A 12,521-nucleotide genomic window follows, 5' to 3' on the forward strand; every position below is an offset into this window, starting at 1 on the left:
TGCATATTATGCATTCTGTGGTTCTGCATTCTGCAGGGCAAGTGTGTTAGTAGTTTCACATACAGATATGTTCATCTGGTGTTCATCAAGTTTTATGATTGTAGTTGTTGTGGCTGAGCAGAAAAGGTGATGGACTAAAAATTCACTGGCCTGCTTGCGCTCTGTTTCTACTGTCAAGGCTGAGTCAAAGGTTAGTCTTGCTCACCCCACATAGCGGAACTTGAATTCTAAAAATCAAGACTTTGCTACCGCAAGCTTATAGCCATCAGTAATTTAAACAACACATATAAACTGCTATTATCAGTGTGGTTGTGTATGTTTCTGAAACGATTTTCAACAAACCTCCAGCCAAGAGCAGACATGATTGTCACTCATGCGCTTCATTAGGGCTGCATCATGGAATTCTTCCATCATGCAGTCCATTAAGTTCATCAAGGACTTGACGAGATTGCTGTCGGAGGTTGGCGACAACTCCTGAAAACAAGAAGAAACTACGCGGCTAGATACTCTACTTAATACAAAGTGAGATTAGATGACTAAATGTGACAATCAAAACACATAAAATTAGTCAAAATATCGATTAACAGTGAAGATAAGCAGCATATAAAACGGATGGATGGATCTAATAACAATACCGTGGTAGCTTTCTGAATGAGCTCCAGGCAGGCTGGCAGAATACGCTCAAAAAGGCTTGCAATGAGTTCTTTGTGGGCTGGACCGACTGTGCTTGGCAAGACATTGAACCAGGACAGCATTAGAGGATGCCAGCCTAGCATATGTGGCTCCATGTAGATCATTCCACAACGGGACACCTGCAATAAATATTTGCAATTCAAGTCCCATCTGAAAACACATACGGTCGTCCCTCGCAGTTAACCCGACCACAATAGGTGAATTTCCACAAAGTAGGATTCAATATTAATACATTTCATATTTTTGTAGTTAGAGCATAGAAAACCTGTGTATGACTTTCTAAATACAAATTCTACCACTATTAGAGCCCTATAGACATGAAATAGCACCCCTATAGTCACCTTTACACTCCTATTGTTCTCTGTAATGCGCAGGGTACGGGATCATTGTCGGGGCACCACTGACGGTTGCAGCTTTAAACATAGCATGCTACTGAGCTAACAAGTTAGCCTTAAATTTATTTATTCTAAACTTAAGAAAGGGTATCAAATGGAGTGGGAAAGAAGGACAAAGTAAGAAGCCAAAAACTTACCACTTCCACACATTATGGGAGGATAATTTTTTTCATTCTATAATGTCGTACATGCCATGGCTGACTCCATGCAGTGTGAAGGTAATCTAATGTAATGTCATGTCTCATCAATGTAACATTACTGACACCTAGTGACCAGAATACCACACATACTTGTCTTTCAGTATTTTTTGACTAAAATAGTCCATCATCAACCTCGAAACAGTGGCTATTTACAAATTAATAAATTTTCGAAAAAACCGTGATAGAGTGAGAGAGCAATGTTCCAACCGCAATGTAGCAAGGGACGACTGTATGTCAACAACTGATAGGATGACAGGTCAAAAATGTACATTTCAAAGAAAACCACCACACCAAAACTGTGATTGTTTGTTGTAGACAGGTTAGACTGATAAATGATGGAATTCTAAATTAAATCAAACTGATGAAGCTAATTTAAGATACCGGTATATTTGTGAGTGTGGTTTCTTAAGTAGATAGATCCATGACAATATGAATGGTCCTTTCATTCAGAGGTTACATCAAGGCTGCCAAAGCCATGAATGAATTTTTAACATTTATGTTAACTGGAAGAAGTGGCATTTCTCCCTACACGCGACCTCAGCGGCTGATTCGCGGGGCCACTAAACACTGACGTCATCAGTCATTAAAAAGGCCCTATCCTGCTCATTTCAGGGGCTTCCAAAAAATATTGAATCTCAGTGGGGTGCTATAAGTTTCTTTTAATAAAATACTCCACAAATCTCAAGTTGTATACGTCATAAATCTGCATTCTACTCGTACTGGCCAAAATACTTCTTCCTCGACCACACCTACTCTGTTGACATTGGTCATGAGTTGCAGGTTGAGTAGTGTGTACTGTATATGTTCTCCAAACCTGCAGAGATCGTTATGAGGATCTTCTATTCTATGTATATTTTCAAATTGGCAGTCGTAGTTGAAATGGAAATGCCATGGTTGTAATTGTTACATTGAGGTGTAGTGATGATAAAATGAATCTTGTATAATGTTTTGTCGTTTCTTGATTGATGATTTAATCCTAGATATAACCTGGCAGGAATGTTTTTATTGGGTGGCTCTGATACGAACTGTAATTGCATTCTGTAAAATAGCGTGGAAAGCGCATTCAGCAAAGTCTTTTTTGCTCGTGACACACACCAGCTGCACAGCAAAAACTAGACTTTAGTTATGGGGCCAAATTACTCCGCATGAATCAAACGTTATGTAACTGATATCTAAAAAACATGCGGTGTCCAAGCATCACGATTGTTATCACTGACATGAATGTTTTGTAAGTGCAAAATTTTATTTTCTACTATTCTACTTTCTGCAGTTATCTAAACTTAAAATTTTGACTCCCTTGTCAATGTTTTTAGGCAACAGGTTCTGAGAATGTGTCATAAAAATGTAGTATATCCATCCTTCAAAATGTGATGCAGTCGCATAAGTAGTAATGTAAAAAATGTTTCTCACTGTAGCAGGAGAGGCCACTTCCAGGTCCATGGGTTCAAAGATGAGGCTCATTTGGGGAGACATCTGAATGATTTCACCACTCATCAGGCATAGTTTCTTGTTGTCATCCAGTACTGTGTTCATATTTTCGATCCAGACAGCATCCACTGGGCCATCGAAGATTAACCACTTTCTGTCAGGGGTCTGAGAACATCAGAAAAAGACCAAAAAAGAAAATTGAGTTCACAGTTGTTTTGTCACAATTATTCAGTCCTGTAAACCAATTTACCAATTTATGACAAACGCAAAAATTCGAAAGAAAATTTTGACTGACGTTATGATAGATGTGCTTTCTTTACACAACATGGTTGTGTCTTGTAGAGCCCTAGAGGAGCCGACTGTAAAAAGTAACCAGTACAAGTCACAGTGACAGTACAATGTTTGATGAATGAATTTAATGAAGACATAAGCATGCATTCCAGCCTCAACTCTGCAGTTAAATGGGCTGACAGCAGCTTGATGTGTTACAATAAAAATAAATGGAGATTCCTGGACTGAAGCCATCTGCTGCTTATGAAGTAAGTTAGCAGTTGTAATGCAATGATGAAAAAGCATGCAGAGCCTGCAGAGGGTAAGAGGGGAGAACTTGCAAAGTCAAACGGCTTACATTTTGCAATTTAACAAGTTTCTAGAAAAATAAGCATATACAGTAACATTGCATAAAAACTTCCTCATGACACTGCAATTTAGTGAGAATCTAAGGATTAACTCCACGAGTGTATTTTGTATCCTAACCTGTGAAGAAGCAAAGTTTCTGTAGCTGACTGCCAGGATGCCATCAGACCATTCATGGGAAACTGGGTCGAACTGGCCGTACAGCTGTCCCATGGTGATTGATTTAGGGTTGATAACTGTGATCTGTACGTCATTTTCATCCATCACACCCTAGTGGAGAGATCAGAAAAGGGAGATAATGCATTGTATGTATAGCTACCTGCCATTACAACAACTGCTATTAATAGTTAATTTGTAACAATGCTCAGTTCTGATTGCAAACAATTAACTTAAAAATAGGGCTGTCAAATGATTAAAAATTTTAATAAAATTAATCACAGTTCAAATTAGTCACGATTAATCACGGCATGACCTTAAAAAGGCGCTTCCTGCTGGAAAACCCTCCAATTTGGCTGGATTACAACAATTCTGCAAGATGAGTGGGCCAAAATTCCTCCACAGCGATATTGCAAGTTATCATTGCAAGTTATCACAAGCGCTTGATTGTGGTTGTTGCTGCTAAGGGTGGCCCAACCAGTTACTAGGTTTAGAGGGCAATCACTTTTTCACACAGGGCCATATAGGTTTGGATTTTTTTCTCCCTTATTAATAAAAAGTTTCATTTAACTGCACACTGCACTGTGTTGTCATTGACTAATATTTAAATTAGTTTGATGTCTGAAACATTTAAGTGTGACAAACATGCAAAAAAAAAAAAGAAATCAGTAAGGGGGCAAACACTTTTTCACTCCACTACATATGGTGTTGGAATTGCACTGCTGTCGATGTGTTCAGGTCAGTATAAAGTTATAAAATAGTGGCAGATTCTTTGACTCTGTGGCGACACTATTGTCACAACAGATGTGGCTTGACATGATGCACTTGTGTTAATGATCCTAAAGATTTTAACTTAACTAATGACATAAATTAGCTACCGCCGTTAACGCACTATTTTTGACAGCCCTACTAGTTATTATTGCAGTTGTTGTTTGGCGTTGTGTAGAGTTGCAACTTCAGAAGAATATAAAAAGCAAAAGTTCTCTGCAAGAAGCTGTGCTGTGTTCAAATGTTTGGCATGAAAAAATGCCCAAAACCACTGAGGGCATCATACATTTCTTAAGATCACTGTCTGCATGACAAAAGCATCTGACAAGTCAGGATGAAAAGCACAAACTGAGACAAACAACATTTCAGACAAGGCGCCAGTCTGAGCTCAAAACAATGAGGAAACAAGTTTTTCATGGAAAAAAGGGTGATGAGGGCTGACATGATCAGTGGATGTGCAGTAACAAGGAAGACAGTGATAAATGTGCCATTCCCTGATGCTCCACCAGCAGGCCTTCATCTGTCTCCTTGCTGTGCTGTATCTCAGACCTCTCAGCCATGTAAATACACCCCAGTTGTGCTCTTCCGTGCGAGACTGATACCAACCTAACAAAGACAACAGCTTTGACAAATTAGGGCATACTCACACCAGGCCATTCGTACCGTGCTGTACTTGCACATTTGTGCTTCGGACAGTTTGCTTTTCTGATTACTCCTATACTGCTGTATTGCTGCAATTTCCCAGACTTTGTGTATTATTTTGTCTTATTTTGAGTAATTCTGATTATTCCTTTTGTGAACACTGGCGCTGGTCATTACAGTGATAATATATAATATGGCAATCACATTAAATGCCGTGTCATTATTATTCACACAAATCTATGCACAAGTGAGAAAGCGTGCCGTGACTTAGATTATTTTGAGTCATTGTATATTATAAAATGTGATGGTTATATTTGAGAATGTACAGCAAAATCCTAACAAATTGAAGATTGCCTATTTAATTCTTTAAGAAAAGTTTTCATTGGTTAATTGGATAATTAAAACCACAATCAAACTTTGTAGAGGATGGTGCGTGGGCCAAGGAAGAAACTGATCCATTTTTGTGAGGATCTAAAGAAATACTTGACTTTTCCCTGTTGCATACATTGCTGGGTTGCACGTGACGTCACATCCGGTTGCAGTCGTTACTGGCTCAAACAATTGGGGGGTCAAACAAGCGTATTCATAGCTAGACGTCAAGTGAAGAAAATGCCACATACATGCACTGTTTTTGCATGTGCAAATTGTTCAAACAGAGATTTTGGAAAAAGTTATTACTAAGATAGCCCATTATAATAGGAAAAAACGAAACAACCAAAAAAACTGCAAGAAAGTTGGTGGACATGTCATTGTCTTACTCTCTCGGCGCAGATAAACGATAGAGGACACATACACCAACCGACTTGGACATGTAACGCACATGGACATGTTAGAAGCATCTGCTACATTCATTATGTCTGACGCGGAGGATAAGCTTTCATCGTTGTTTGATCGCCTTATTTGAAATTCATGCAGCACACCATGCACACTCACACAGTTTGAGTAAACAATTTCTTGCACTGTTATTCGCATTATTTTCTACCAAACATTATACAAAGATACTGAGCGTGAAGTTGAAAAGTTTGCCCCGGATTCAAACACCGGAAACTGCTTCTAGGTCATGTGGTTTGCAATCAAGGCCAGATCCGGATTTAAATGTGGTGCAATACCTTTTTACAGACGTCATGAAGGGCTGCTGCAAGTACACGGTAAGCACATGTTTTGCCTCCAAAAGGCTCCCCAACCAGCATGAATCCATGCCTCACTATCATCATCTCATACACCTGCAGGATTTTCTCAATAAAGAAATCTGTGACTTGCAGGTTCATGAGGTCACAGTTTTCCTTGACAGCTTCCAACAAAGTAGTGTAGTCTCGCTTTGGGAGGGTGACCCCTGGGAAGAGGTCAGATGTGATACCCTAAGAAAAGACATATTCAAAAGGGGAAACATTAACGCTGGTTGAAACACAACATATAGTAAGCACGTACAAGCTCAACAAAGAAAATGAAGGAAATTAGGTTTTGCTGACATCATCAAGATGGTGATATAAGTTCTCAAACTGCAGGTTAAATAGGTAGAGATTCTCCTTTGTTCCACTCTGTATGTGACAATTTTTTGGCCTTTCTGTTCTCTTAAATGCCATAAAGAGACAACAATCTACAGACAGAATGTAATTTTGTAGCACCCGTATAGCTGAAGAAGCACATGACTTCAGGAAAAAGAAAATTCAAGGCCCTCGGAGGGCCAACTGCATAACGTACATCAAATTAAATGGCGGACCGGGGAAGCCAAAGTACTTCTTGTAAAAGACATCAACGAACAGGACAAAAACAATCACAATGTAACATTGTAATATAACATTAACATTGATTGTTAATGTTAATAAGATGTTTTTAATACACATGTTTATGGTTACTTTATTAACAAATAGTGCATCAATTCACAATACAGTAATCCCCCACTGCTTCAAATTTTGCGGCTTCCCTATCATGGTTTTCAAAAAGATATTAATAAATCACAGCAAGTTGAAGAGCGTCTGAGCGAAATAGTTTGAAAATATGAACACCTATATAATACTGTAGCATACTGGTAGAGTCACACAGAGTCTTTATTGCCAACCTCAACGCTAACAGTAGTCCAGTTCCAACACAGCTCGTACAATTGTCTCTTCCGCTCCACACTTGCAATAACCCACCAGTAACATTCACTGCGAGGTGCTTTCACGAGCATCAGACTTCACAACATTGATGTTACAACACCAGCAGGTCGTTACAATACGGTAGTTTTATGTGGATGTCACCAATTGCAATTGTGTACTACTTCCCCGGAAGCCAATTAGGCCAAGACAAAAGAGAGTTGGTCACTCTCAGGAAAACGCTGCCCGTAGTGTTTTAGTGGAGAATTGCATGTTAAGCGCTCACCCCCTGCACAACACCTATAAATGAATCAAGACGCCATCAGAAGGGCCAGAGTAGTGATGTCGCTGTGGCATAATTCATCCTTAACACGGGCTACTGTTGCGGCTGTAACCCACGCCGAGCTACAACTCAACTCTGAACCCCCGACGTCACTTCCTATCCTCGCCCCCATTCAGCGACCCTAGCATCGGAATACATTTACAGCAACACACACAGTGAGTTGGTGAAACCCAAGTATTTGGGATTCTATTATAATGTTTTTTTATCATCATAATTTAGAAATTTTCCTGAAGTGTATTGCTTAAACTTTTAATTGAAGAACGCTGAAATAGAGCTTTGTCTGTGCATACCTCAAATAGTTGCAGGTCCTGGGCCAAGAACTTTGGCAGATTCACATCAATAATGGATCTCAGTAACAGAGTGTCTTCATTCTCATCTGGAAAAGCAAGCTGCAATCCAACAGACCCACCATCAGGGAGGGATAGAAGTTATGTGAAATGATGGCAAAAAGGCAAAGTTGACAAAAAAGTATAATCACAGCCATTTATAATGGCACATATGCATGGCTCACACATGACTGACGATATCCAATCCAAGGATCAATTGGATTTAAAATGACATTTTAGTACTTTAACACCATCATTATTGTAGCCCATTGAAATTGTTGCTCATTACAAAGATTTTACAAACCTAATAATACCTAATAATACAAGGACGAGGTGTACAAATACCATATTAAACATATGTTTTTGATAGCAGAATAAATGGAAAAGGTGCCTCAACAACACTGGAAAGTGACAAAGAATCTCATATATCAATGTAAATCAGTTTTGTGATACCTTGAGGTTTCCGGCAGCAGTCAGCACTGACTTGACAGCCCTCATCCCGTAGTCATAATGATGCTGTGAGGAGAGCTGCTCTGAGCAGAGTCGATAAGTCGCCACAATCTTTACAGAGAGAGGCCGTGCAGTCACAAAGCCGCACGAGTAGAGCACAATCTCTGCGATCAACGCATAGTCTGGCACCATCATCGCCACAGTTCGGAACAAGGCCTGGAGAGGGAGACACAGACTCTCTTAACTCCCAAAAGGATGTACATGGTTATTAATGTACAGTCAAAAAGTATGCTACAACTCATTATTTGAATGTCATTACAGCCCCCTCTAAAACTCTTGTTGACACCTTGAGGTTGTCTGGCAGCTCAGACCGTCCAGCATAACCAGGGTTCATAGTAATGAACACAGCACAAGAAGGGTCCAGCTTGAGCTCTGTGCCTTCAAACATCAGCAGCTTAGCATGAGCAGCAATTCCTAGGGACACATGCACATCAACACAATGAACTAGACTGTTACTCTACCTTTACATACAATCATCATGGCCATGAGTGTCATTAATTTTAGGGTCTTAGTGATTTATTTAAACATTCCTTTTCTAGGTTGGAATGATTATACAATGTGCATCCATCCATCCATTTTCTATGCCGCTTGTCCTCACTAGGGTCGCCGGGGTATGCTGGAGCCCATCGCAGCTGACTTTTGAGTAAGAGGCAGAGTACACCCTGGACTGGTCACCAGCCAATCGCAGGGCAACAATGTACATCTTTGATGATTTTTAACAAACAAGAATTGGATTTTCTTTAATCCACACAAGGTACAAAATTATACATACAGGCTCAAATGTACATACATGGCCATAAATACTTAGTTAAATGTTAAAAAAGGAGGTAAACAGATCATCAGCAGATAATTTTGCTGAGAGCTGGAGAAGGGGTACGATTAGACTTCTTCCTACTCATTTTTGGATGTGTTTGGATCAAGAACTCTCAATGAATAAGACTGCCCACTCAGCCGCAAATTATTTTTGTGCGTTTGTGTCTTTTTTTATATATTTTGTGCAGGAAGCTTGTTCTCTCACTCAACTCGCTGTTCGTCTCACTCGCCTCTCCGTCTCCATTGCGGTAGGCTACGAGCACGTGTGTCGCGCTCCTGGGCCACTCAGCCGTTTCCTGCTAGCTTCTGTCATGATACTGGAGTATCTTTTTTGTCCTGGTGTAACCGGATGTCCTGTTTTTGGTTTTTGTTTCGAGTTTTTGTATTTAGGGGTAGCGGTGTATTGAGGGGTAGCGGTGAGGTGACAGGTCACAATCCTTTTGTTTGTTTGGGCCAGCATATCGTGATGTTTTTTGTTTTGATATTTTGGGCACAGGAGGGGGTTTTGTGTTGTTGTTGTGTTGTTTGTGCACAAACCTCTCTGTATAGTGAGGATCTGCTGAGCCACTACAGACAGCACCTCCAAGTCAATTCTGTTAAACTCATCAAAGCAGGCCCAGGCTCCACAAGACAAAAGGCCCTAGGAACAGATTCACATTTATTGACATCTCTGGTTCAAGCACATTTGCAAAAAAGCAAACATTTACATTTACATTCGGTCAATGTAAAAAGTACTCACTTTAAAGAACTTTCCCAGAGCAATGTAGTCGAGTCCATCAGAGCAGTTGAATACTACACACTGCTTAGCTATAGCTTTGGCCAAGTCTTTCGTTGTTTCCGTTTTTCCCGTGCCAGCCGGGCCCTCAGGGGCCCCACCCAAATGGAGATGGAGAGCACCAAACAAAGTGCTAAAGGAAAAGACACAGTACTTGTGATGAATGCAATGATATTGATTATTAATAATCTTCATGAAAAATTCACCACTGCTGTTACATCTTTACCAATATCTGATAAATGCAACACATTTTAAATAATTATTACATTTGGGGGAAGGTGAGGGCAGTGCCCCACCAGATGCTATAGCGATGCTGTGGTGAAAATACTGGTATGTCGTCTATATACCATGAACACGGGACAAACAATCATGCAAAAGCAACACAACCAGGACATTATAATCCTCATAGAGCATTTTCATATTCATAGCACATTAAAACTTAATAGAAATGCATTACCGGTAGCATCGGTCAGTGAGTGGAGTGATGACCAAACGTGGAGTGTTGCCGAGGTACTCATAACCGTATGGCAAACCTGCATTGATCATTTTCGTCTGGAGATCATTCTCCTGCACAGGGTTTGACACAGTTTTCATAAAGTTGTAACTGAGTATTTACAATTCTAATGCAATGCTCATCCCCCCCATTTCACGTACCACCCAGTAGTAACGCAGTTGGCTTAGCCACATAAAGTCATGCTCGTCACTTATCCTCTCTTTAACCAATGTGGCCAGCACATCCCTGGCGTGGACATCAAGTACGACAAGAGCTCCAAGGGTCACACGATTCTGTTTGGACAGTTTTCCACGGACCAGCTCCACAATGTCATCAATCTGACAGTTGTTTTGATCCAGGTAAGCATCTAGGGCCTAAGGAGTTTAATCAAGAGATCTATGAGACACCACTCATTGAACAGTCATTTATTATAACGACTCGGCAGGATTCATATGACATCAGAAAATGTAACAGATTTCATCTGTTTCTCATGGTCTGTCAAGATGTACTGTCAAGATGAAGACAACAGATCTACAATGATTCCAACTTCCATATGGAGTGGGGGAAATTATCATATTATCCTCAGCTGGTATTGAAAGTTTTACTTATTTTAACAAAGACCAACAACAAGATACTGTATCTGACCCAGTTAATGTATGTCTCCATGAGGGGCACCTTAATCCTGTCCTTTCTTGGAAAACACTCCTATTCTTATTGTTCTATATATAAAAGTATAAAAGACACCCGTCACAGAATTAGTCTCTTCTGCTCTAACCCCTCCACCGTTGGCAAGACAAAAGATCTGTCAAAAAAATCATTGTAATAATCAAAAAGAAATGTTTGATTTGATGATGCAATTTTCCTGACTTTGTGGAACATTTTGAATTGTATTTCAAGCCATTCTGTTTATTTCCATTGTGGAAGGTAGCAGATGTCATTAATGATGAGAGGAGCAATCGCATTAATTAAATGTCTATTATTACGCGTGGCCGCACGGTGGGCGAGTGGTTAGTATGTTGGCCACACAGTCAGGAGATTGGGAAGACCTGGACTCGAATCTCCGTTGGGCATCTCTGTGTGGGGCATCCCTGTGTGGAGTTTGCATGTTCTTCCTTTGCGTGTGTGGGTTTTCCTTCCACATTCATGTTAGGTTAATGGGAGACTCTAAATTGACCATCAGTATGAATGTGAGTGTGAATGGTGCCCTGCGATTGGCACTAAAACACATTTGAACTCTACATCACAGCTGGTGTAACCCACCTGGTAATTTAAGGTAGGTGTGAGATCATTATTCTTGCTAATAGGACAATAAAATACACAGAAATACATGGGAGGTGCTTGCCTCATTCTGAAGAGGAGGGGACATGCATGAGCTGGAAGGTGCTTGTCACTGCTGTCCTTCCGTTTGTATTTTTTGGAGCAGCACCAGCTGCAGAGCAGCAAGTCAAATGCATTAAATATATTTTTATGCACCCCGTACATTGGCTCAGGTATGATTTTGACGTAAGATATTGGAAAGTTCGTTTTTTTTGTCTTGTGTTGTTTTGTGGTATCATTAAAAATGAATATTTTTTGGCACTGATAATAACTAAACGGTTTTAGAATCACCAACTGTTGAGCATACAAGGCAGACACAACAGAGTCTGACCAAAATCACTGTTGTCCTGTGTATGAGACTCCAATGAAAGGAAAGGACCATGTTGCCTGATGACCAGATTGTATGTCCATATGAATACCTTCTGTCCTGAATTAATGGCCTTATGGATGTCCTTTGTCCAGTAAACCTGTGACACACACAGCACTGCCTGGCCAGGCCATGCACGCACCCAGTCAATCCTTTTTTCTTTTGGGTATGCTTGGATTGCTTCCCCAACTACCTGTGATGGACCACAAGAAGGATAAGGACATTAATTAACTGCAAAAACAAATCACCACAGCTAATAGTGAAAAATATCCATTTTATATTCAAGCCAGGGAGACCAAAAAGACACCTTATGCAGCGAGGCAGTCATGTCAGTCTCAAGTTCCAGAAGCCATTTCTCCACTTGGCCGCGGGCATTCGGGGTGCAAATCACATCAACAAGCATGACTTCTTCACCCTCACTGCTCTTCATGTGAGTGATGTCAAGTTCTTCAGTGAATGTCACACGAGCAATGCCCTCAAAACACTTCTTCAAAAATGGCTGGACTCTGAAAGAGAGAAAGGAAAAGTTTTACATTTTGATGTCTTGACGTCAGCAAATTGTGTTTTATCATCTTTGGCTCAAT

The 12,521-nt window shown here is 40.3% G+C and overlaps 1 protein-coding gene across 1 annotated transcript in view; it reads right to left on the reverse strand.

Annotated features, from left to right (window-relative positions):
- The window catches only part of dnah7 (dynein, axonemal, heavy chain 7), an 83,558-nt gene that overhangs the window by 57,425 nt on the left and 13,612 nt on the right, over positions 1-12,521 (reverse strand). The window contains exons 19-32 of the mRNA XM_054786392.1: positions 12,245-12,443; positions 11,990-12,130; positions 10,415-10,627; positions 10,218-10,327; positions 9,725-9,893; positions 9,523-9,625; positions 8,459-8,586; positions 8,116-8,328; positions 7,627-7,725; positions 6,028-6,276; positions 3,473-3,622; positions 2,699-2,881; positions 636-812; positions 343-474 (exon numbers count right to left, since the gene is read on the reverse strand). Of these exons, the coding sequence (XP_054642367.1) occupies positions 343-474; positions 636-812; positions 2,699-2,881; positions 3,473-3,622; positions 6,028-6,276; positions 7,627-7,725; positions 8,116-8,328; positions 8,459-8,586; positions 9,523-9,625; positions 9,725-9,893; positions 10,218-10,327; positions 10,415-10,627; positions 11,990-12,130; positions 12,245-12,443 (2,266 nt within the window). The remainder of the gene's footprint in view (positions 1-342; positions 475-635; positions 813-2,698; positions 2,882-3,472; positions 3,623-6,027; positions 6,277-7,626; positions 7,726-8,115; positions 8,329-8,458; positions 8,587-9,522; positions 9,626-9,724; positions 9,894-10,217; positions 10,328-10,414; positions 10,628-11,989; positions 12,131-12,244; positions 12,444-12,521) is intronic.

This window comes from Dunckerocampus dactyliophorus, chromosome 9 (assembly GCF_027744805.1).
Source record: "Dunckerocampus dactyliophorus isolate RoL2022-P2 chromosome 9, RoL_Ddac_1.1, whole genome shotgun sequence".
NCBI lineage: Eukaryota > Metazoa > Chordata > Actinopteri > Syngnathiformes > Syngnathidae > Dunckerocampus > Dunckerocampus dactyliophorus.